Raw genomic sequence first — 25,445 nt, 5'->3', positions numbered from 1 at the left:
CCAAGTTGGGAAGGAGATGGAGGAGAGATGGATGGGGCATTTGGGGTTAGCAGATGCAAACTACTACATATAAAATGGATAAACAACAAGGTCCTACTGTATAACACAGGGAACTATATGTGTATATGTACGTATAACTGAAAGAAAACTTTGCTCACAATGAGATAACATTTCACACCCACAAGGATGGCTGTTATTAAAAATGATACAACACAGGAGTTCCCTGGTGACCTAGAAGTTAAGGATCTGATCTGGCATTTTCACTGCTGTGGCTTGGGTCACTGCTATGGCACAGATTCCATCCTTGGCTCAGGCATTTCCAAATGCTGTGGGTGCAGCCAAAAACCCAACAACCCTCAACAACATAATACAACGCAACAACAAAATCCCAGAATATAACCAGAATTGATGAGGATGTGGAAGAATTGGAATGCTGTGCATTGCTGATGAGAATGTAAAATGGTGCAGCTGCTGTGGAAAACTGTATGGTGGATCCTCAGAAAATTAAACCTAGCATTGCCATATGACCCAGCAATTCTGCTTCTAGGCATATACCCAAAAGGACTGAATGCAAAGACTCAAACAAATATTTGTTTATAAATGTTCATAATATCATTATTCACAGTAGCCAAAAGGTGGATATGACCTAAAAGTCCATCCATCAATGAATGAATAAAGATTATATGGCATGTATACATACATATACATACATATACATTGTGTATGTGTGTGTGTATACACACACACAATGGAATATTATTCAGCCTTAAAAAGGAAGGAAATTATGATATGTTTCAACATGGATGAAACAAAGATATTATGCTAAATCTAAGACATTATGATATGAGCATGACACAAAAGGGAAAATATTATCTGATTCTACTTATATGTAGACCCTAGAGGAGTGAGATTCATAGAGACAGAAAGTAAAATGCTGGCTGCTAGGGGCTGTAGGTGGTGGGAGGGAAGTGAATGTTTAATGAGGATGGAGTCTCAGTTGGGGAAGATGGAAAAGTTCTGGAGATGGATAGTTGTACAACAACGTGAATGTACTTAGTACCACAGCACTATGTCCTTAAACATGATTAAAATGGCAAATTTGTTATAAATATTTTATCATAATGTTAAATAGCTTTGTTCTTTTAAACTTATCACGCCTTATGTATTTTTAAAAGCAGTATTACTGAAAAAAGAGGACCTGGAAAAGTCTTTGGGTTTTCTCTGTCATACTTCTCTTTTCTTTTTCTTTCTTTTCTTTTCGAGGCTTATGGAAGTTCCTGGGCTAGGGGTCTAATTGGAGCTGCAGCTGCAGGCCTATACCACAGTCACAGCAGCATTGGATCCAAGCTGCATTTTTGATCTACACCACAACTTGTGGCAACACTGGATACTTAACTCACTGAGAGAGGCCAGGGATTGAATGTGCACCCTCATGCAAAAAACATCAGGTCCTTAACCTGCTGAGCCACAAGGGGAACTCCTCCTTCATACATTTTAATCATCATCAGCCTTTCTCATCCTGATTAAGTTCATTCACTCCTCATCCTGGTCATTACAGCTAATGTATTGGGTTCTTACTCTGTGCCAGGCACTGCGTGCCTAATTCTTTCCACAGACTTTCTCATTTGCTCCTTCCAGCAACACTGAGGTAGTACTGTTGTAGTTTGTATTTACAGGAGAGGGAGCTGATGCTTAGAAAGGAGAACAAATCGCTCGAGTTCACACACCTAGTGGGTGGTGAGGTCAGCCTGTCTGACCCAGAGCTGTACTTGTGGCCACAGGGTTCTGCTGCCCTTTCAGCTGTCTGCTTGCTCCCTGGACGCTGCCTGGGCAGGAGGGTGTGTGGCGTGGGGTCAGTCGGGCTGAGAGACCACCATGGAAGGGGGAGATTAATTGGCATGGGTACTTACAGTTTAGTGAGACTGTACAGTCCTCGGAAGGCATAGACAGATACGGACCTAATCTTATTGTTTTGCAGGCACCTGTAAAAATGAGTATTAAAAAGAAAATGTAACGAAAAGGAGTTTCCACTTTGCAAGGTGAAGAGTTCTGAGGATGGATGGTGGTGATAGTCATGTAAGCTTAATGCCTGCATGTACACTTAAAAATGGTCAAGATGGTACATTTTATGTTGTATGTATTTCCCCATAATTAAAAATTCTTAAAAATTAAAAAGGTAAACATGAAATAATTTGGCAAAGCTGGGTAGCCTGTCATTTTGTTTTGCTATTAAGTTCACGTAAATTAGGCTACATTTTATTCAGAAATTCTATTTGTAAAGGTATGATCTGGTATGATATGCTATGATAGCTAAAATTTAACATTTGAAATTTCTGAGTGAAAATTTAGTTTTAGTGAATACTAATGCCCTCATTAATCAGAGGCCTAGAAGCCTTTTTAATGTTTTTTGTCTTTTTAGGGCCGGACCTATGGCATATGGAAGTTCCCAGGCTAGGGGTTGAATCAGCCCACACCGCAGCCACAGCCACAGCAACAACAGATCCAAGCCGCATCTATGACCTTTGCTGCAGCATGCTGTGAAGCTGGATCCTTAGCTCACTGAGCAAAGCCAGGGATCAAAACAAACCTTCATCCTCATGGTTACTAGTCAGGTTCTTAACCCGCTGAGCAACAGTGGGAACTCCTTTTTTTAACTTTTTACATTTCCTGCTATAATTCTACAAAGATGATTATTCAACACAGTGCTGCCAAAACTACAAGGCGGTGACATCATCAAGACCCCAAACTACAGGCCATGTTCATCACAAATAGGCCAAGGATGTCAACTTGAATTTTATTAGACACCCAAATTATGTTTGAGAAAATGTTTGAGAAAACTTATCAAGAGTAATTTTTCATAGACTTTAGGTGTGATAAAAGATAAACCAGTGTGAATGAACTTCTCAATTAGAAATTTTGGCTAAAATAGAATCCCTGTTTCTCCAACAGGCAAGAAAACCTAACCTTGATTTTAAAATGTTGTCATTAAGTTTGTTATGCATCTAACAGTCTCACAGGATGTGCTATGGCCCCTTCATGTAGTAGGTAATGTATTTTCCTCACTTACACACAAAAAACTTTGACATGTATTTATTAATTTTTTTATAACTACTGTAATGATTAACTAAGCCATAGACTATATTGCCTGGAGGTTGAGTCACACTGCATCTCTAATAACCAATTTGACTTTTGGGTGTAATTAGGCTCTTTGATCTATTATGTGGTACACACTGGTGGTTCAAGGTAATTCAATGTTTATTGTGTAAAGATGCTAAACTACTGAGTTCTTGATACTTGGAGTTTTAAGTCTTGGCTTCTTTTAAACAATGTGAACGTAAGGTGGTGCTGAAGATCAGGAAAGTTTTTCCTTCTCCAGAAATCAGAAAAGAGAGTAAGGAAGGATGCTCTTGAAGTTTTTTTTTATCAAGCCTAATTTTGAAAAGCTCTTCAAAGTTGATTGGTAAATTTCTAGAATGAAGTTCTGAAAAGTCATTTTTATTGGCATTTAATTTTCCAATAGGAAACATTTTTCTGCAGGTAATCTGAGCTTTAAGAACATTTCATCAAATAAAGTAGATGCACTTTTCTTCTGATTCTGCTCTATATCCGTTACCTTAAAGAAAAATGTACAGACAGATGATATCTATATACCAGGCTTTTCTAGTGTAAAAACAGAAACAAAACTGGAGTTTCTGCTGTGGCACAGCAGAAATGAATCCGACTAGTATCCATGAGGATGTGGGTTCCATCTCTGGCCTTGCTCAGTGGGCCAGGGATCCTGCATTGCTGTGAACTGTGGTGTAGTTTGCAGATGTGGCTTGGATCCTGAGTTGCTGTGGCTGTGGTGTAGGCAGCAAGTTGTAGCTCTTATTTGTCCCCTAACCCAGGAACTTACATATGCCATGGGTGGGACCTTAAAAAAAAAAACAAACCCTAAAACCAATATAGGTGTGTAAATCAAACTAGGAATTCTAAGACGTTTTCAAGATAGAGTCACACAGAATATTTTAAACCCAACAGTTTAAGCATATGATAATGGGATTTAGCCACAAAATTGACCTAAAAAACAGGAAACCATCACCTGGGATGTTATGGATTCTGTGATTACACAGGTAATCTTAAATTGAAGGGAAACTAGCATGTCATATAACTATATGAGGCCACAATAAAACTCCCAATAAGGCAGATGTGAAAATGGAATTAAGTTCTCCAAACAAAATGCTCAGAGGTTTCAAACCACAGGGTCTTGAAATCTTGGGTAGAGACTGAACTTGCCATCACATGGAAGAAAAATTTTCTTTATCTAAACTTGAGGGCGGATCTAGTAAGGTTTCATTACGTCTTTCTCTGTGATGGTCATTGAGATGCAGGGAGTGAAACCTCTTTTGTATCTTCCTTTGGGAGGAGTGTGGCAGGAGGGTTCGCTATGTATGTATTCCAGTTTCTTTGTGCACAGGTATCTGAGATTTTTCTAGGATGACTTCTGGAATTATTTAGAAAAAAATGTTACCTGGTGGTCTCCACCTAACAGCTAAATAAATCCCCCCAAAATGATCAAATTTAGGCAGCGGTGCCATGTTGGTCTCTGCAGAAGTGGGAAGAAATAGGTATGCCCAGAAAATTATTTAATACCAAGAATTAAATTTTTTCTTACAGCTTCTGAAGATCATGGTACTTTTTGAAGCCATCAGGAGGAAGCTTTCTTATTAAATTCCACTGAAGTGACCTGAAATAAAGGTAAATTTGGTTCTTAAAGCTTTTTTGTTTACTTTTAATGACAGTATGAATAATTATAAACTTTATTTACCTTAACACTAGCTTTCAGGAAATATTTTGCTTTATGATGAAACTTGTATTCATAATACTATTGAATTTTAAGGGATTTTATTTGAGAGGTATTTTTATTTATTTAAATTATTTTCATTGAAGTGTAGTTTATTTACAACATTATATTAGTTTCAGATGTACAGTATTATGATCCAAAATATTTATAGATTATACCTCATTTATAGGTATTATAAAATATAATGAAGCTCATTAATTTTATATATAATAGCTTGTACCTCTTAATCCTCTACTCCTGCCTTGTTCTTCCCCCTCCCCTCTCCCCATTGGTAACCAGTAGTTTGTTCTCTATATCTGTGAGTCTCTTTCTATTTTGTTATATTCACTAGTTTGTTGTATTTTTTTAAGATGCCACATGTAAATGATGACATACAATATTTGTTTTTCTCTGACTTACTTCAGTAAGCAAAGTGTCCCCCAGGTCTACCCATGTTTTTGCAAATAGCAAAATTTAATTTTTCATGGTTGAGTAATATTCCAGTGTATGACTATATCATATCTTCTTTATCCATTCATCTGTTGATGGACACCTGTGTTCCTCCCACATTTTGGCAATTGTAAATAATGCTGCTGTGAATATTGGGGTGCTTATATCTTTTCAAATTAGTTTTTTTTCTTTTAATATTCCCAAGGGTGAGATAGCTGAATCATATGTTAACTCATTTTTATTTTTTGTCTTTTTAGTACTGCACCCACAGCATATAGAAATTCCCAGGCTAGGGATCAAATTGGAGCTGTAGTTGCCAGCCTATGCCACAGCCACAGCAATGCCAGATCCGAGCCGCATCCATGAGCACCAGAGCTCATGGTCACACCGGATCTTTAACCAACTGAGCGAGGCCAGGGATTAAACCCGCATCCTCATGGAAGCTAGTCAGATTCATTACCACTGATCCACAATGGGGAACTCCTGTATGTTAACTCTATTTTTAGTTTTTGAGGACCTTCCATACAGTTCTCCATAGCGGCTATAGCAATTTACATTCCCACCAACAGTGTACAAGTGTTCCCTTTTCTCCACATCCTCACCAACATTTGTTATTTGTGTTCTTTTTGATGATAGCCATTCTGACAGATGTGAAGTGATACCTCATTGTGGGTTTTTTTTTTTTTTTTTTGTCTTTTTGACATTTCTAGGGCTGCTCCCTTGGCATATGGAGGTTCCCAGGCTAGGGGTCTAATTGGAGCTGTAGCCACCGGCCTACACCAGAGCCACAGCAAAGCCAGATCCGAGCCGCATCTGTGACCTACACCACAGCTCATGGCAATGCCGGATCCTTAACCCACTGAGTAAGGCCAGGAATTGAACCCGCAACCTCATGGTTCCTAGTCGGATTCGTTAACCACTGAGCCACGACGGGAACTCCTCATTGTGGTTTTGATTTGAATTTCCCTGATGATTAGTGATGTTGATCATCTTTTCATGTGCCTGTTGACTATCTGCATGTTTTCTTTGGAAAAATGCCTATTCAAGTCTTCTGCCCATTTAAAAAATTGGGTTGTTTTTGTGATATTGAGTTGTATGAACTGTATATATTTTGGATATTAACCCCTTATCAGTCATACCATTTGCGAATATTTCCTCTCAGTACGTTGTTTTGATTTTGGCAGTAGTTTTCTTTGTTATGCAAAAGCTCTTAAGTTCAATTAGGTCCCATTTAAAATACTGAAGTATAGTTGATTTACAATGTTGTGTTAGTTTCTTGTGTACAACAAAGATATTCATTTATACATATATATATATGTGTACATTCTTTCATATTCTTTTCTGTTATGGTTTATCACAGGCTATTGAATATATTTCTCTGTGCCAAACAGTAGGACCTTGTTGTTTATCTATTTGGTATGTAGTAGTTTGTATCTGTTAATCCTAAACTCCTAATTTATCCCTTCCCCAGCCCCTTTGGTAACAGTCTCTTTCTATTTTGGAAATAAGTTCATTTGCATCATTTTTTAGATTCTCTATATAAGTGACAGCATGTGATTTTTGTCTTTCTCTGTCTGACTTAGTGTGATAATCTCTAGGTCCATCCAGGTAGCTGTAAATGGCACTATTTTGTTCTTTCTGTGGCTGAGTTCTATTCTGTTGTATATATTTACCCCATCTTCTTTTTCTATTCTTTCTCTATTTGTGAATAGACATTTAGTTTTCTTCCATGTCTTGGCAATTTTAAGTAGGTGTGCTGCTATAACCATCAGGTTGCATGTATCTTTTAGAAGTAAAGTTTTCTTGGGATATATACACAGAAGTGGAGTTGATGTACTAATTAAGTCCATTTGTTTATTTCTGATTTTGCTTTGCCTTAAATTGCTGATCTCTTAATTTAAAAAGAATTTTAATAACCCTGCATTTTCACTTTCCTCCTCTCATGATTACTGGTTTTGATATCATATTTTACATCTGTTTTGTGTATCTCTTAACTGCTGATTGTAGGTATAAGTAATTTTACTACATTTGTTTTTTAATCTTCCTACTAGTTTGTACTAGTTTGATTTTACTACTTTTGGCTTTTAATCTTCTGACTAATTTGTTCCTACTAGTTGATCTGCTCTTTGTTATGTTTGCTTTTATTGATGAGTTTTTTCCTTTCATTAATTTTAATATTTATAGTTATGACCTTTTCTTTTTTGCTTAGAGAAGTTCCTTTAACATTTATTGTAGAGCTGGCTTGATGGTGCTGAACTCTTAGCTTTTGATTGTCTGTAAAACTTTTGATCTCCCCATCAGATCTGAACAAAAGCTTTGCCGGGTATAGTATTCTTCACTTAAGGTTTTTCTCTTTCATCACTTCGAATATCTGGTGCTACTGCCCTCTAACCTGCAAAGTTTCTGCTGAAAAGTCAGCTGATATCTGGATGGGAATTTCCTTATATGTAATTTATTCCTCTTTCCTTGGTGTTTCCAATATTCTCTCTTTATCTTTAATACTTCCCATTTTAAATACAAAGAGTCTTGGTGCATTTCTTTTTGGGTTGATTCTGTCTGGGACTCTCCGTGCTTTCTGGACATGGGTATCTCTTTCCTTCTTCAGGTTAGGGAGGTTTTCAGCTATTATGTCTTCAACTAAATTCTCTGCCCATTTTCTCCCTCTCTTCTTCTGGGACCCCTAAGAGTTGCTAGTACACTTGATGCTGTCCCAGAGGTCTCTCAAATAGTCCTGGTTTCTTTTTATTCTTTTTTCTTTTTCCTGTTCAGGTTTAGTAATTTCCATTATTCTGTCTTCCAACTCACTGATCCATTCCTCTGTATCAGCACATCTACTGCTGATTCCTTCTAGTGTATTTTTATTTCAGTTATTGAATTCTTTTAATCTTATTTTTTCTTTTTATGGCTGCACCCATGGCATATGGATGTCCCTGGCTAGGGGTTGAATTGGAGCTGCAGCTGCTGGCCTATGCCACACCTATGACAATACAGAATTCAAGCTGCATCTGAAACTTACATCTCAGCTTCTGGCAATGTCAGATCCTAACCCACTGACCGAGGCCAGGGATTGAACCCACATCCTCACAGACAATATGTCGGGTTCTTCACGCACTGAGCCATGATGGGAACTCCTCAGCTATTGTATTCTTCAAATTTGTTTGTTTCTTCTTTATATTTTCTAACTCTTTGTTAAAAATGTCTGACTTCTCACTCTGTGCATCTCCTGAGTTCTTTGATCATCTTTACGATCATTACACCGAACTCTTTATTAGGTACATGACCTAGATTCTCTTCATTTAGTTCTTCTGGGGATTTATCTTTTTCCTTCATTTGAGATATGTTCCTCTATTGCATCATTTTGCCTAATTTGTTGTTTTTATTTTTACGTATCTGATAGGTTAGTTATATTTCCCAACTTTGGAGAAGTGGCTTTATATAGGAGATGCCCTATGTGTCTCAGCAGCACATGCCCTTCTTGTCACCAGAGCTAAATGCTCTATGGGTGTCCCTATATAGACCGTATGTGTCCTTCTGTTGTGGCGGGCTGACTGTAGTGGGAGGTCTTGTAGGTGTGGCTGGTCCCTGGTCCAGTTGGTTGTCAGGCTGTGCTTTGTGCAGAGGCTGCTGGCCACTGGTGGGTGGGGCTTGGTCACAGGGCAGCTGGCTCTGGAACCCCAGGGCCCCAGGGGCTAGTGATGGCTCACTGGTAGGCAGAATTGAGGTCTAGGAGCTCTTGGGGGTGGTGCCTGCTCCTTGATGGGTAAAGCCAGGTTCTTGGGCTAGTGCTGGACCACTGATGGTCAGAGATAGGTCCTGGAGTCTGGCTGCAGGGCCCAGGTTCCCAGAATTGGTGCTGGAATGCTGGTAGGTAGACTGGATCCTACCACAGCAGGCTGTAGGGCTGTAGTTGTTCTGGGACTGGGGCCCACTTGCTGGTGGGTGAGGTTTGTCCTGAGGCTATAACAGGCTCACAGGTGGGTAGATATGGGACCCAGGAGATTCTGGGGCTGGTGCTTGCTCAGTGGTGCATAGAGCTGTGTCCTGGGGTCTCTGGTTGTATGGCCCTGGGTATCTTGGAACTAGTGCCTGCCTGCCCATTGGTGTTTGGTGCTGTGTCCTTGGTCCTCTGGTGGGTAGAGCAATAGCTAGGGTGGCTATAGGCTCAGAAGATCTCAAGGGAGCCTGTCTGGTGGTGGGTGGGGCTGTGTCACCACCTAGAGAGTTTCTTGGCCTTGAAGCTAATGTACTAGAGGGGAATTCAAAATAGCACTTGCCGGCACCAGTGTTCATGTGATAAAATGAACTCCTCAAAGTGGCTGCCACCTGTGTCCATGTCCTCAGGGTGCACTCCAGGTATCTCCCCGCCTCTCCCGGACACTCTCCAAGATCAGTAGGTGGGACTGACCCACTCTCCTTTTAAATCACTGCTTCTTCCCTGAATCCCAGAGTATATGAAATTTTGTGTGTGCCCTTTAAGAGTGGAGTCTCTATTTCCCACTGCCCCCTGGGACTTTCAAAAGTAAGCTCTGATGACCTTCAAAGCCAAACATTCTTGGACTCATCTTCCCAGTGCAGGACCCTGGCTGGGGAGCTTGATCTAGGGCTCAGACCTCTTGCTCCTTTGGGAGAACCTCTGCAATTATAATTCTTTTCCAATTTGTGGGTTGCCCACCCAGGGGCTTGAGTCTTTAGTTCCTGAGATAACCCCCATTGCTACTTGTCTTGTGGTTACTTCTTTCTGTCTTTTAGTTGTAGAAGAGCCTCTCTGGTAAGTTCTGGTCTTTTTCACAGATGATTGTTCTGCAGATAGTTGTGGTTTTCTGTGCCCATGAGAGGAAGTGAACTCAGGGTCTTTCTACTCTGCCGTCTTTGGGATTCCCTCTCTTTATAGGACCATGTGAACTAGGTCTAAATGTTGATTTTGTATTATTAGATTTCAACTTTTCTTAAATTTAAGTTACAACATTATAATTCTGACTAAACATCCTTGAAGCAATAAAAGTGGGAAAATGATTTTCAGTTATGTTTTTTTTTTCTGTTTTCATTTAACAAACAGAAAGCATCTCAGTTTGGGAGTGACAATAAAAATAGCATTTTCTTGCTTAAAACACACTTAAGAACTTAAATAATTTTGTATTCCTTAATATTTCATGTCTCATATTCTACTACCTTTGCTTCCTTTAGAAATTAGTTAGAAAGGAAATTGTCAATCTGTCCACACAATCAAACCATCTTTACTCAAGAAGTGCTCCACTGCAATTTCTAATATATTGTTTGGGAAGATTTTTCCCTATATCACAATTTGATAAGCAGGTCCACACAGATTAGGTTCACATAATTGTAGTTGTATTGGAAAGGATTAAACCTTTAACTTTTTAAAAGAAAAACAAGCAGTATTGTAGGAACAAAATAAAACAAGCAAAAAGCCCAAACAATTGAAGCTGGGGGGTCCCTTGGATGAAAGAACAGTTTCTCTGTGTCAGTTTCCTTAACAGTGAAAGAATGGATTTGGACTAAATGATCTCTAATAATACGATGACATTATATGCTGCTCATTGAGCAATGAGCAATAGACTTCATTGTCAGGAGTTTGACCCTCTGTGGAATAAGCCCTTTGAAACATTTGATCAACATAAAGGACTCAGGTGAAGACAGTTTCATACAATAGACACTAACAATGTTGGGTGTATTGGTTTTGGACCAGTGTTGCCTGAACTCGGTAATGAATCCTTCTTAAAGAAAAATAGATTCTTAGACTCCCTAGAACACATTTTTGGAAACTAATTTGAGAAAAAAATTCTAGAGTCTAGGAAACCATGTACTCTCAACATGAGTGTTATTGCTCCAATGGGATGAAAACTGGTTCTTGGAGAGTGAAAAAAAAATCTTACTTTTTTGATGGCTATACTGCTATACATAAACAGATACATAGCATACCCACGGTATTAAAATAGCACAGGAGGGGACAAATAAGAAAGGTCTAAAAAGGCTTGGGAAAGGGGGAGCAATAATGAAAAGAAAAAAGGTTAAGACACACCATTCTCGACTATACATACCAGTCACTTGGTGATTTTTAAAGTGAAGGAATGTCAAAAGTAGATTAATTAGTTACCATCTCTTGAAATCACTACTAGCTACCAGGTTATCACCAAACGTTCTTTCATTGCTTATATTAGCTAACTGAAAATCCATTTTCTACTAATGATTTTCACTTGGCTTAGATCTTCCATTCTGCTTTACATCCTGTTTAAATGTTCATATTGCATAAACTGCTAAATATTTGAATTTGATTTAAGGATATGGATGCAAGTATAGTGTGCTTTCTTAAAAAATGTGTTCATTCATTCATTCATTCATTCATTCATTTGCTCAACAAACATGGGTTGAATGCCTTCCATTTTCACTTTGGAAAAAAAAAAAGATAGTATCCCTGCCCTTAAGGAGCTTATACACTATATGGATGACAAATAACATATTTTCTCTCCAAATAAAGATTTTTTTTCTTTGGATACCAGCTTCATTTCAGGGTTAAAAAGTAAATCAGCTAATTTTATTTTTCCTGTACTCATTTACTTGTAAATTCAACTCAAAAATTGTTTAGAGCTTATTATATTCTGTTGGGAACTTTGGCATATGTATAGAAAAACTATGCTGTGGGCCCCCATGAAGCTTATGGCATTTCCCATTTTCTGGTGGAGAAGATTATGACCCCAACCACTAAGGCCCAAGGAACAATGTTTGATATACTTAAAGGAGACAGAAGTGAAGTTCTATGTGTAAACCTAAGAGGAAGAGGTTCATTGTACCAGAGTGGGATGGTTACTCTAGAGGGAAGGAAGGGTCCTGAAAGGACCCCTAAATAATGTTTCTTAGGAAGTTTATTAATAGTACCTAGAATTTTGGGTCTACTTCTTTCTAGCAGATGTTGAGTGTTTTCACAAATAACATTCTCCATATTTTCATAATACCCTATTGAGATAGAAAGAGGTAAGTGTTATTACCCTCATTTTTCTAGGATGAGCTGGAATACTTAAAAATAATATTTTTTATGGCTGCACCTGTGGCATATGGAGGTTTCTGGGCCAGCTATTGAATTTGAGTCACAGCTGTGACCTATACCACAGCTATGGCAATGCCAGATGCTTTAACACACTGCGTCAGGTGGGAGATTGAACCCATCCTTCTGCAGCAACCCAAGTCGCTGTAGTTGGATTCTTAACCCACTGCACCATGGTGGGAACTGCCTCCAATACTTTTTAATATAATAGATTCTTGCATTTTGAAGTTTACTATTAAAGTTTAATATTAGAGTTATAGACATAAACTCCTAAACCTGATTCCTACATTTCCAAATGCCTGCTGGAAATCTCCATAGTATAACCTTTAATCTCCAACTGAAAAAAGGCAACTAAACTGCAGTTCTAATTTTCCCCACTCACTGTCACCAAGTGTCCCCATCACTCTTACTCAACAGAAACTCTGGTATCATCCTGGACCCCACCTTCTCTCTTGCCTTCCAAAACCAATCTTTCATGAAGATTTGATTCCAGTTTTTTCTTTATACCAAGGGCTGAAAATTGGTGGCTCACAGGCCTGTACACATCCCTTTACGAATGCCTGGATATATTGATGTGTGTATTTGTATGTGTTGATCCAGGACAATCATTTTAAGTTGAATCAAAATACCCTCAGTCAGGGCTTTTGCTCTCTCCTAAGTCATTGTGATATCCACGTCCATTCCTCTAGCCCTCTCTCTCTCTTCCTTTTATAAAAGTTAGTTAAATTGTTGAAGAATTGTATTCAAATAGTACTTGTGGGAAAATTAAAAATGACATTCCTGGCAACAGGGTATTTATTGAATCGGATTTTTTTGGGGGCAGTGCCTGTGGCATATAGAAGTTCCTGGATCAGGGATAAAACCTGAGCTGCAGCAGTGACAATGCTGGTTCCTTAATCACTAGGCCATTAGGGAACTTTGATTTGGATTTTCTATTAATTTGATACAAGCAGTATGGGTTATCATTTTTTTTTCTTTGAAAATAGAATGAAACCCTCACACATTTTTTACACCCAGCCATTCTAGTCAGAATTTAAATCATGGAAATCTTCACAGGCCCTCAAACTTTTTTAGGGGATTATTATTCTTTCTAGTAGAACTGATTCCTGTGGGAAAGATCTGTGGTGAGTGGAGGGTAGGATGGAATGCTGTTCTTAGTACAGGTGGGAATGCCACCTCCTTTGGAAAACAAGTCTCTGTGGCTTAACCTGCCTGGTGTTCTCTGCTCATTATCAAATTAGGTAGGCTCCCTATATACTGTTAATCGGATGATAGCACTGTGTACAGGAGCTCTGAGCTAGAGCTCTTCCTTAGCCCTTGTGTATGTCAAGCATATCAGCTGAAGTGTTATGTGATTTGGGTTGAAAAAGGCAGGACTTGCCAACATTTGTAACCTTAAGAATTACTCCTTTCTTGCCCTCATATAAATCAAAGCCATAAGGCACTACAACATCTGGATGAAAACAAAATACTCAGCAAAAATATTGGATTAAAATTATCTTTGCTAGTTTCTTTTGAAAGTTTTAGCCAAATGTGGGTGTTTTGTTGCTGAAGTTTGTTGAATTCAAATTAGTACTGAATCAATAAACTGCTTATTATGAAGATATTTTTCTTTTATATACATAAGTTCAAGTTAGGGAAAAAACAACATCAAATCTGAGTCAAATGTGATTCAGAAGAGTTAGATTTTAAGTGTGAATTTCTGGAATACTTTATCCAATTTATTTTACTTGTTTTATATTTTTATTTATACATGAGTATGTTAAAATTTATTTCCAATGAAGTCAAAAATTGATTCTTTCAGTGTCAACTCTTGTAATAAAAAAGCTCTACATGACACTTTAATTGGTAGACTTTTTTCTTTAGTAGCACATACACTTGATTTCATCTTTGTTTAGATAAAATAAGGTGATACTAAATATTCATAAGATTTATATGACAGACTAAATAGGTGAATATATAGAATAATTTAGAGTGGGGTCTATCATTTGGTAAATGCAAATAAATATCAACAATCACCAGAATTGATCAAGGAACAATGACATCATCTTTGATTGACAACACATTATTAATAATGACAATTACACCTTAATTATGATACAGTTTTACAGGTGCTGCTCTGGCTGTCAGGATGAAGCCATTCTTATTTTTTCTACTTACATTAAAGTCACATTTGAAGAAACTGATGGAACAGCTCGTAAATTGGTCTCATCACAGTCAAGCTCTAAACCTCGGCAAAGACATTGCATGGGCACAGAACCGACCACTGAATAAAGAGGAAGTAGTAAGGAATGGGGATAACGAGGTACCAGGAACAGGAGGGTAATGAGAAGAAAGAAACGAAAAGCTATGAGAAAATCATACACAAAGCTGTGTCATGTCTTATGTAAGCAATTTGTGCAAAGCTTTAAATTAAGGTTCCACAGTTTTGCTCTTACCATTAAAATGATGCTAGCACTTTAAGATAAGGAAGCATGCATTTACCAGAGCATGCTTTCTTTCTTTCTTTCTTTCTTTCTTTCTTTTTTTTTTTTTTTAAAGCAGCCTGCTCTTCTCCACTTGTTGCAAAATGAATTAAGTCATCCACTCTTTCTTTTTTTTTTTTGTTTTTTTTTTTTGTTTTTTTTTTGTTTTTTTTTTAATTTTATTTTCCCACTGTACAGCAAGGGGGTCAGGTTATCCTTACATGTATACATTACAATTACAGTTTTTCCCCCACCATTTCTTCTGTTGCAACATGAGTATCTAGACATAGTTCTCAATGCTATTCAGCGGGATCTCCTTGTAAATCTATTCTAGGTTGTGACTGATAAGCCCAAGCTCCCGATCCCTCCCACTCCCTCCCCCTCCCATCAGGCAACCACAAGTCTCTTCTCCAAGTCCATGATTCATCCACTCTTTCTTATCCTTGGAGAGTAGCTGTGTCCAAAGGTGACACGACAGTGCGTGATGGGCTTTCATGTCCAGATTAAAACTTCTACTTAGGCATTTATTAGCAGTTTTAATGGAGGACTAAGCTATTTTTTAACTAGCAAGAACGAGAACTCAACTCTGAACTATAGTGCTGGAAGATTTTTTTTTTTTTTTAAATTCAGAAGTCCCTCAAAGGACTTCTTTTGGCTTATGTGTATATTCTTATATCAGGATATCTAAACTTCCCTTAAGGAAGTGAACAGTTTTTTGGCAGACTCATTCTGTTCTCACTGGATGGTGCTGGAAAGAGATGGAAAATGGGGTGGGCACCTTTGGCTCCCTTGTGGGATTATAGTTATAGTCTTAAAGATGTGAGCTGATATTTCCAAAGTCTACTAGAGACTTGCAGTTTTGTGTTCATATGGCTAACCAGCAAAATGGAATTATCATTCAGGGTAATAGACACAGTCTGATTCCTGACTTGATGGGAAATATATAATTACTGAGAGCAATGAGGTGTGCTTCCTTTCTCTGTTTAGTTTGAAACCCCACACTCAGAGTGGAGGCTACAGACTCAGTTACCTACTCTATACCTACAAAGCAGGTATAGACCATGTCCAAATGTTCCAGTTTCTCCTACAACAATAGGAACGTGTGTGGGGCCAAGTTAACCAACTTCCTCGAAGAAGCCAGAATGACCATGTTTTGTACATAATTACCTCCTTAGAAATAATAATAGCTAACTAAAACATTTAAAAACATTATGGGATAAACAAAACTTCCTATGAGAGTTTTCTGTTTGCAGACTTCCAGGCTACGACCTTTACATTAAACCTTCTGGATAGCAGAAAAGCATTGTGATGGCAAAGAAAAGACTCCTGACAAAGCTGGTGGTGGGTGGTGGTGAGCACAGTTGGCACCAGCCTTTGAAAGAGTCAAGTGTCCCTTTGCTCAGGTGTGAGGCCACAGCTGTTTTTCCTCTCCTCCCAAACAACTCTGATCCTCCCTACAGGATCATGAGAAACCACCATCATAATTTAGGTTGTGTGTGTTTTGTAAACAGAGTCTCTGCCAAGAACTTTTAAATCATCCATTTTGGTGATGGATCTCTGAAAACCGACCCTGTCTGTCAAAGTCATGTGCTGGTGTGTGTGCTGGGGGGGAAGGAGTGAGGAGGGTTGGGGAGGGAGATGAAGGTCCTCAGAAGGATAGATGGAAGGTAAAAATAATGGGCAGTGATGTTAGTATTGATTCGTGTGTTTTTCCTGTTTATATTGACTGAGTAAACACACGCACATGTTGGTTACAGGGTTACCTGTGATTGGGAAAAATGAAAAAATAACACCTAAATATCCAACAAAGAAAGAAAAATGAAGCAAATTCTGTCATTTAAAATATATAGTATTTTGAAAGTTTTGTAATTATATGGATACCTGATTATGCCAAAATACTACCCGAAAATGTGATAAAAATGGATTGCATAGAAAATTTCAGCTATGTTAAAGTAAAAAAGATGAGATAGGTACCAGCAAGTTAAGGCTGAGTGTTTATCTTATGGTTGAGTAAATAATTCTCTCCAAATATCTGTACTTTCCAAATTCCTTGAATTTAAACTTTAGTAATATATAGGTTAATGATGGATGCATTTTCCATGGTACTGTCTTGAGAGATGACTTTATAAATGTGAATTCCTCACATTCTTTCATCCAGCCAAAAATTACTGTCATTCTCAGTTTAATTCCTAATAAATCCTTAAAATAATAAGATTTAAATAAAGTGGTACAATAGGAACCTTAATTTAAGTTTTACCCCCTAATTTTACACTACGTTTCCCATCCCATTTTTATGCTGCTTTTAAAATTGAACGAAGACATTTAATTATGAATTACCACCCCTCCCCAATCTGTCTTGAGAGAACTCTAATTAAAAGGTATATATTAAAAAAAAGAAGGTATATATTTGTTCATTACTAAGAACTGGTAAAAAATTGCCTTTGTATTTTTTGAAACTTTTTTTTGTCACTGCATTCTTCTTATGTAAGTACACTTAAGACACATTTCTCCCAGAATTCAGCATCAGGCAGAAATTTATTCCTCTTGCTGACTTGATCTGTTTTCCCCATTTGTTTGTTTTTGCTTTGCGGACCAGACTGTGAAAGTTATGTAACCCATTATTTTTCCTCTTTAACCGAATGACTACAAAATTAAGACCTATGCAGTAACTTTTCTCAGTGAGGATTTCCTTATATAATTTTTCTTCTCCATTCTTTTCCCCATTCACATGGAATTTTTGTCTCTTATGTAAGGTTAATGGGTTAAATCTGTTAGTAGCCATATTTTTATTGTAAACTACCTAACATCATTTTGGGAATAAGGTGAGAGGTAAAAAGTTTCAATAAAAATTTAAGAAATGAAAAGGACATGCAATAAAACAAAAAAGAAAATTAAAATCTACTTTTTGAGATGATAAGGCTTAATCCATGAGTTTTTTGCTTTATATTAGTAGCTAAATTATACCTGTTAACTTTTTCCTTCCCCCAAAGCTTTTAGCTCCTTAATGATCAGTCGATCAATTAATTTTGACAATAAGACAATGTGAGGTTGAAATAAATTGTTGAATAGTTCGTGAGACTCTGGAGGGGTGAGTACTTCCTTCAAAGAGAATTGCTAGCAGATTAAAAAAAATTAGTTTCATGTGAGTAGTGAAGAACAAAAAATTAAAAAAATTAAAAGCTGTACTTTATGATTTGTGTTAGAATATAAAGGGAAAATATAGTAAAGGATTTTTTCCCCCCAATGCCTACTTTTAATCCAAGGTTTTGAAAAGTTAGGATTAAAATTACAACTTCAAGACACACATTTACCTTTGAATAATTTGTTAGAATCGACCAAATATATTTAAAAGAAATTACTTACATAGATCTTCCTGATCTAAACTATTATAGAGTTTATCCTCAATATTATACCCTCCCACAGTTCTTCCAGGGGTTTTGTAGGTTTTCAGTATCTGACTAAACATAGCAGATTATAATTAATAAGGCTTTTTCTGTAGCTCAAAAGTCTGGCTTAGACCCCAGAAGCTTTTTCACTTACAAATGTTAAAATCCAAACAGCTTCTCTGCTCTTCTATTTTCAGTCTCCTTTATATCAGAATTTCTTTTATATCAGAGTTTATAAAGATTCTGAAAATGGGATAATCAAAAATAGCAACCCTGACTGAAATTAATTTTGTTCACCATGGCCTGGCATGATTTATTACTTTTACACTTATGATCCCTGAGTCATTTTAAAATAAAACTCTCAAATTAAGGCTGCATGTCTAATAGAAAATTATAATTTTGCAAATAGAATACTATAATTAACTTTCTAAAACATGTTGGATCCAGCTTTCAAGAGCATGGTGCCTTGATATGAAGCCACAGACAAGGATGCTCAGCTCCTCTGATTACTTACAGCATTCAGATGTCTCTGCCTCAAAGTGATGCAGGGAAGTCATTTTGTAGTAATTGGCAAAATATTTGTCAAGTTGCATAGACCATCCATTGTTGTCTCCTAAAATAAAAATCAGAGAGCAGAAAAGTTCAGGAAAACAGAAATGTTCTTAGAGTTCCCTGGTCACCTAGTGGTTAAGGATTTGGCATTGTCACTGCTATAGTGCAGGTTCAATTCCTGGCTGGGAATTTCTTCCTGACACAACAATGGCAAAAAAAAAAAAAAAAAAAAGACATATTTTGGAGTGTTGGGAAAAATAGGTCCTCTCTTTAAAATAAACAATTGATTGTTAAAGTTAGATCTTGTCAACATTGTGAATTCCTGGAACCCTCACTAGAGATCCTGATCTCATAGATCTGAGATGGGTCCCCAGCCTCCATTTTTAAAAGGCTCTGTAGGCAATTCTTCAGCAAACAGTGTTTGAACCACACTTCAACAAACAGCACCTTAGAGGCACTGAAACACAGCATGCTGTTCTCAGCAGTTTAATTATGATTCCCTTAATCTTCAATTGTTAAAACAGATATTGGAGATCTGTTAACATGAATAGATAGAAGGCCATGATTGTTAAATAGAAAAAGAAAAAAAATTAACATGACCAGCATGACTCATTCTTTTTTTATATATTTTTTAAGTTTTTATTTTTTTGTCTTTTTTTTGCCTTTTCTAGGGCCGCTTCCTGTGACATATGGAGGTTCCCAGGCTAGGGGTCCAATCAGAGCTGTAGCTGCAGGCCTATGCCAGAGCCACAGCAATGCCAGATCTGAGCCGCGTCTGCAACCTACACCACAGCTCAAGGCAACGCCAGATCCTTAACCCACTGAGCAAGGCCAGGGATCAAACCTGCAGCCTCATGGCTCCTAGTCGGATTCGTTAACCACTGCGCCACGATGGGAACTCCTATATATTTTTTAAAGCACTATGGTATCATGGATCGTGTTGAGTGCTTATCCTCTGAGGGCTTACTTATTTTCTCATTTATATTTTCCTTTTATTTTTTTCTTTTTACAGGGCACCTGCAGTATGTGGAAGTTTCCAGGCTAGGGATTGGTCAAATCAGAGCTGCAGCTGAGGCCTACACCATAGCCACAGCAACACAGATCCGAGCCTCATCTGTGACCTATGCTGCAGCTTAGGGTAACGTGGGATCCTTGACCCATTGGGTGAGGCCAGGGATTGAACCCACATCCTCACGGACACTATGTTGGATTTTTAACCCATTTAGCCACAATGGGAGTTTTCATATCCATGATATTAATGCCTATCAGAAGACTTCCAGATTATATTTCCAGCCTGCACTTTTATCTACTCTGTGATTAGTTCACTACCGGCATCTAAAACACATCTTCCAAATGGAACTCATTATCTTTCTCCATATAAACCTGCTACTCCTCTTAAATTCTCTCGATTGGTCAATGGTCCTACAATCTATCAGACTGCTTCAAACAGAAAAGTTAAGGTTTTTGGCATATGCTCATACCAGATTAAATGTAATTTATATGATTTCCCCCCTTCTCCATGTTATTTTCTTATTTTTCCACAGCTCATTAACTATGCCATTAAGATTATATTTAGGAAGGGATTCTAACATAAATACTATGTATACTTGTAAAATTAGTCTTCCTTTGAGAAGTCCCACTAAAAATTTAAAAAAATGGAAAGGAGGTAGATTATTTAAACACCGTATTTATGCCTCTACCCTTTAGTATTACACGTTAGTTTTAAAACTTCTTTATTACAGAAGGTTTCAAAATAAGTTTCAAAGTATTGTAACAATATCTCAATGATATCATTACGATATTTTGGAGGGAGATGACTGATGGACCTCAAGTTTACTTAATGCCAAGTTTACTAACTGCAGACTTTAGCCCAAGACTGCTGCTGAGTGCCTATAACTGGGTGGACAGGAGGCAGCAAATCCTAGCTACTGAACGCCTGGGAATCAGGTCAAGATTCCCTGGCTTCTGACATTGCGAGGATGACACTTTAGACAGAGTAACAGGAGGAGGGAAGGAAATTTGAAATACTGGGTTTTCCAGCCAAATAGAGATAATAGTTTATTGAGACTGTGGGGATTTAGGATGTATTTGCTCCTTCTTTATTCCATCTTCGCTTTGGAATACTTCCTAGTTCTTTAGAAGCTGGTAACTTAGATCTATGTTGTCCAGACCCTAAGCAACTCAGGCTCTCGTTATGAATAGGTTTCTACCAGTAGGATGCACTCATGTGAGACTGGAAGTTTGTAGACACCTGTCTTGTGGTACCTAGTGCGGATAGGGCAGTTACTGTAGCTGGTCTCAGAGCTCCATCTTCCCGGGTAAGGAGCTGATGAACAGTGGTTGCAGCTTGATCTTGGGCTTGCAACTATGGTGTTGTTTTCTCCACCTCTGACTACTGCTTCTGTAGTCTTCGTAGTGATTCTAGAAACAGTCTTTGTATGGAATCTCTTTTCTTAATCCCCCTCCCCCCAAGAAATTAGGGTTGTTTCTGGTTCCTCCTTCTGGAAGGAGTTGCGGATAGCAGAAGCTCATGGAGAGTAAGGCTGGATTGGTTATCTGATCTGGCTAGTTTTGAAGATAATGGCAGTCTTGCTACCATTAGAAAATAATGCTCTTGTAGCTTATGGCACACAGTGATCAAATTAGTTGCTTAAATGATCACTTATGGCTTCCTGGGTTAATGTACCTCTTTGAAGGATAGACTCTGGCAAAGTGGTTGCTATGGCAACACATCAGCATGAAGAGAAGTTTCAAGGGTTGTGGGAATGAGATGACTATGGGGACGGCCATGGAGAGATTAAAGAAAGAAAATGACAAGCTCAGGGTATGACATCACCAACTCAAGAAAGTTCAGGGAACCGAGGAACTGCCATGACTTCCCTAAGAAAATCTTTTATCAATTGGGACCTTGGGACTCAGATAGAATCTGATCCAGTGGCTTGCTACATAAGCTGAATTCACATTTTGCCCAAACTTTTAAGTGAATATTAGGATACTGATTTGGAAAGAAAGGGACCCTGAAAATTGTAATGGGACATTTGTGCTTGTTCAGCTGAATTTGCATTCGCTAGACCCCTCTTGCCAGCATAAATGGCTTCCTTCCCCTGTCTATTGAGGTTACTTGCTTGTTGGTGATTTGCTAGCTACTTTATTTGAGATAAATAACTTGTCAGCTCTCCTCAGGCTCTTTTATGGCCATGCTTCTTTGCCTCTTAGCCTATTATAACTAGAGTCAGATCACAGCACACCCCAGAAGACAAGCACCAGTTGGACTTCAGAAAGAGAAGAGTGACATCACAAAATGTTTTACTCTCTGATAATAGCAGAAACCAATGGAATTTGTGTGGCACAGTTTCTGGGAGACTACACCAGGAGGAGCGGCTCTAACTTTAGAGTGGGCCAATTGGATTAATACGGTTTTCTGGATTTGGTGTGACAGCTCAAGCAAGAGCTTGCCAGATTGTTGACTAAAATCTGAATTCAAGGTTGCCCTAGGTTAAATGAAGTTGAGAGGCAAAGGTATATATGGATGTCCAGTCCCTGAAGAGATAGATTATGAAGAAGGTGGCTGTTGTATTGCAGAGTTGGAACAGCTCTGTAGTGGCTATTGTAGGTTGCCCTACTCAACCTCCATTGAATACCAACCTCTGTTAGTGTGTTCCTGTAGAGCAAAGACTCAAGAGCATACAACATTTCACATCTCCTTCATAGCCAGGATTTCCAGTGTGTTCACATGCATTTCGGTTGGTAGAAGAAAGGCAGTGGTCATTTTCCTGCTGTTCTGTCTACAACAGAGACTCTGTGCTAAGAGGCAATTGAGGCAGATGCAGGGAATTTCAGATGTGGCCAGCTCTGTGGGTGTCAAGAGGCTTTGCATTGTTCGGGCAGATGGACCAGTGATGGTAGTGTCAGCATCTGTCTCCATCTCTGGATTCACAGGCACCAGTGGGGGCCTTGCTGACGCCTACACTTCCAACCCATCTCGGGATTTTATAAGTATCTAATTTCAGTTTAACATACCTAGAGTGAGTTCTGTTTCTTGCACGAAAACTTGAGAGATTTAGAGACTGACTGAATTATTGAATTAAAATATGGCATACGCTTAACTGGATTTGTAGTCAATTTTGCAAGCTCAGGTAGAATCTCATGAGTGAGAACAAAGCACTGCTTTTTTTCTGAATCCATGACCTTCAGAGTAATTTAGGTTTGTGGTCTCACTACAGAGCATCAGTAATACTTTTCAGTATTTTCCTGCATCGCCTACATGGAGTCTGGAGACGGGATCAGGAGCCTTATAGCATGCTCTGCTCTGGTGGCCTTCAGAAACATAGATTTCTTTCATTAGTTGTCAGGCTTTGAAGTTTATGGCATGGAATAGTACCCCCTTTCCTGGGCTGACTGAGTTTTTTGACTTCTTGGCAAGTTTTTACTTTTAAAAACTTAGTTCATGTTTTTAGATACAAGAAAAGAAAGTCCTGTGAGAAATTTAATTTCCCCCATTTTAACAGAGAAATTGAAATATTAGCACTTAGCACAGAGAAACTGAATATTAGCAAGTACAAAACTACAATTACATTACTTTATCCTCATACTAACTTGATTTGGTCATTATTGTCAACTTCACTTATAGATGGAAAAGCTGATTCTGAGAAGTTTAAGTTATTTGACTAAGAGAATTATTAAAAAAAAACAAAAACAAAAACTAAGGGAGTTCCCATTGTGGTGCAGTGGAAACCAATCTGACTAGGAACCATGAGGTTGCGGGTTCAATCTCTGGCCTCGCTCAGTGGGTTAAGGATCCAGGGTTGCCATGAGCTGTGGTGTAGGTGGCAGATACAGCTCAGATCTGGCATTGCTGTGGCTATCATGTAGGCCAGGAGCTACAGCTCTGATTTGACCCCTAGCCTGGGAACCTCCAAGTGCTGCAGGTGTGGCACTAAAAAAAGAAACACCACCACCACCACCACCAACTAAAGAATTGGAATTCCTGTTATTGCTCAGCAGCATAAAAACCTGACTAGAATTCATGAGGATGCAAGTTCGACCCTAGGCCTTGCCCAGTGGGTTAAGGATCTGGCTTTGCTGCAAGCTGTGGTGTAGGTCACAGATGTGGCTTGGATCCACTGTTGCCATGGCTATGGTGTAGGCCTGCAGCTTCAGCTCCAATTCAGCCCCTAACCTGGGAACTTCCATATACTGCAGGTGCGGCCATAAAAACAAAACAACAATAACCCTACCCCCCCAAAAAAATCCTAAAGAATTAACATAATAAAATTATTTTAACCTTTTCTAGGCCCCAGAGATGATTTAATCAGTTTGTATTTTTCCTATAGAATTCCAACTTTTATGTGACACTGACTTTAAACATTTAGCTGTTATTATTGGTTACCTATTTTCTATTGCCTGTTTCATATCTGTTCTTGAGGCTCTTACATCAGCATTTTGTGAATTGTATAAAAATGTATTTGATAAGTAGAAGTGGTCACTAACTGGGATTTAAGTTCATCATTATGGTTATCCATGGAGTCAATGAAAATATTGCAAATCATTAAGATATCACTAAAAATAATTTAAAAATGAATTAATTTTTATACTACTGTTATGATTTTTTTATGGATTTAGAAATGTTATAGACAAAATGTGTGAGTAAGAGAAGTCATTTGGCTCTGGATATACAGAGCCAGGAATTATTGTTACAGATGAGTTTTTGTGTGTCCATAGAGCAAGGGTGGAAAGGGTCTGAAGGACTTTGGAAAGGGCAGCCAAGGATGGACAAGTGGCACTCAAGTTCATGGTCATGCTCCTAACACGTCCACCTGGACCTCAGAATACAGCGATGGGACTCAGGTGAGCTGACAAGCATTGCAGAGCCTGATCTGTCTCTGTGGGTGGTATTTCACTGCTGTTGTGACATTCAGGAGATGGAGGTTGGGTGACTGCCAGAAGACTTTGCTTTTCCTTCACTCAGGTTCTGTAGCAGGCTCTATATTACCTGAGCTTCTGCAAGTAACCTATTTCAATTTGCTGCATTTTCCCCAATGATAGAGCAGTGCTTAAAATTAAAATTATGGGGGTCAGTGCCCTTTGTTCCTCACCCTTACCTCTGGCCCTTCTCTTTTAAAAAGGTTCACCATTTATGGTGTATTTGCAACACTTTAGTCTAACAAATCCAAATGATGTCATTATTTATGCTGCTTCTCCTCTCTGCCTTTTTTTTTTTTTCTTTTTTTTTTCTTTTTACTGCTGCACCTGCAGCATATGGAACTTCCTGGGCCAAGGGCTGAATTGGAGCTGCAGCTGCAGGCCTGTACCACAGCCACAGCAATGCCAGATCTGAGCAGCATCTGTGATCTAAGCCAAAACTTTCGGCAATGCCAGATCCTTAACCTGCTGATCAAGGCCAGGGATTGAACCTGCATCCTCACAGAGACAATGTAGGGTTCTTAACTTGCTGATTCACAATGGGAACTCCCCCGTCTCCTCCTCAATCTTTCCTCTTCACCTCACTGTACTTCAACACACACATACACACACACACACACACACACACACACACACACACACGAAAATCAAGAGAAAGGAGAAAGAGAGGTGATGGAGAATTTGAAAATTCAGGAGGAGTTCCCGTCATGGCTCAGTGGTTAATGAACCCAACTAGTATCCATGAGGATGCAGGTTTGATCCCTGGCCTTGCTCAGTGTGTTAAGGATCCG

At 38.5% G+C, this 25,445-nt stretch overlaps 1 protein-coding gene across 16 annotated transcripts in view; it reads right to left on the bottom strand.

The window, feature by feature from the left end:
• Positions 1 to 25,445, bottom strand: part of RXFP1 (relaxin/insulin like family peptide receptor 1) — a 129,868-nt gene that overhangs the window by 47,930 nt on the left and 56,493 nt on the right. For 14 of the 16 annotated variants that reach the window (XM_021101289.1, XM_005666665.3, XM_021101295.1 and 11 more), the window contains 4 exons: positions 18,695 to 18,793; positions 14,490 to 14,595; positions 4,655 to 4,726; positions 1,911 to 1,982 (listed from right to left, as the gene is read on the bottom strand). In XM_021101289.1, the coding sequence (XP_020956948.1) occupies positions 1,911 to 1,982; positions 4,655 to 4,726; positions 14,490 to 14,595; positions 18,695 to 18,793 (349 nt within the window). The remainder of the gene's footprint in view (positions 1 to 1,910; positions 1,983 to 4,654; positions 4,727 to 14,489; positions 14,596 to 18,694; positions 18,794 to 25,445) is intronic. The other 2 variants (XM_013978690.2, XM_021101297.1) reach the window with 2 other exon arrangements.

Source organism: Sus scrofa, chromosome 8 (assembly GCF_000003025.6).
Source record: "Sus scrofa isolate TJ Tabasco breed Duroc chromosome 8, Sscrofa11.1, whole genome shotgun sequence".
In the NCBI taxonomy this organism is placed as follows: Eukaryota; Metazoa; Chordata; class Mammalia; order Artiodactyla; family Suidae; genus Sus; species Sus scrofa.
The sequence above is the reverse complement of the archived record's forward strand: the minus strand, read 5'-3'. Positions and strand labels throughout refer to the sequence as shown.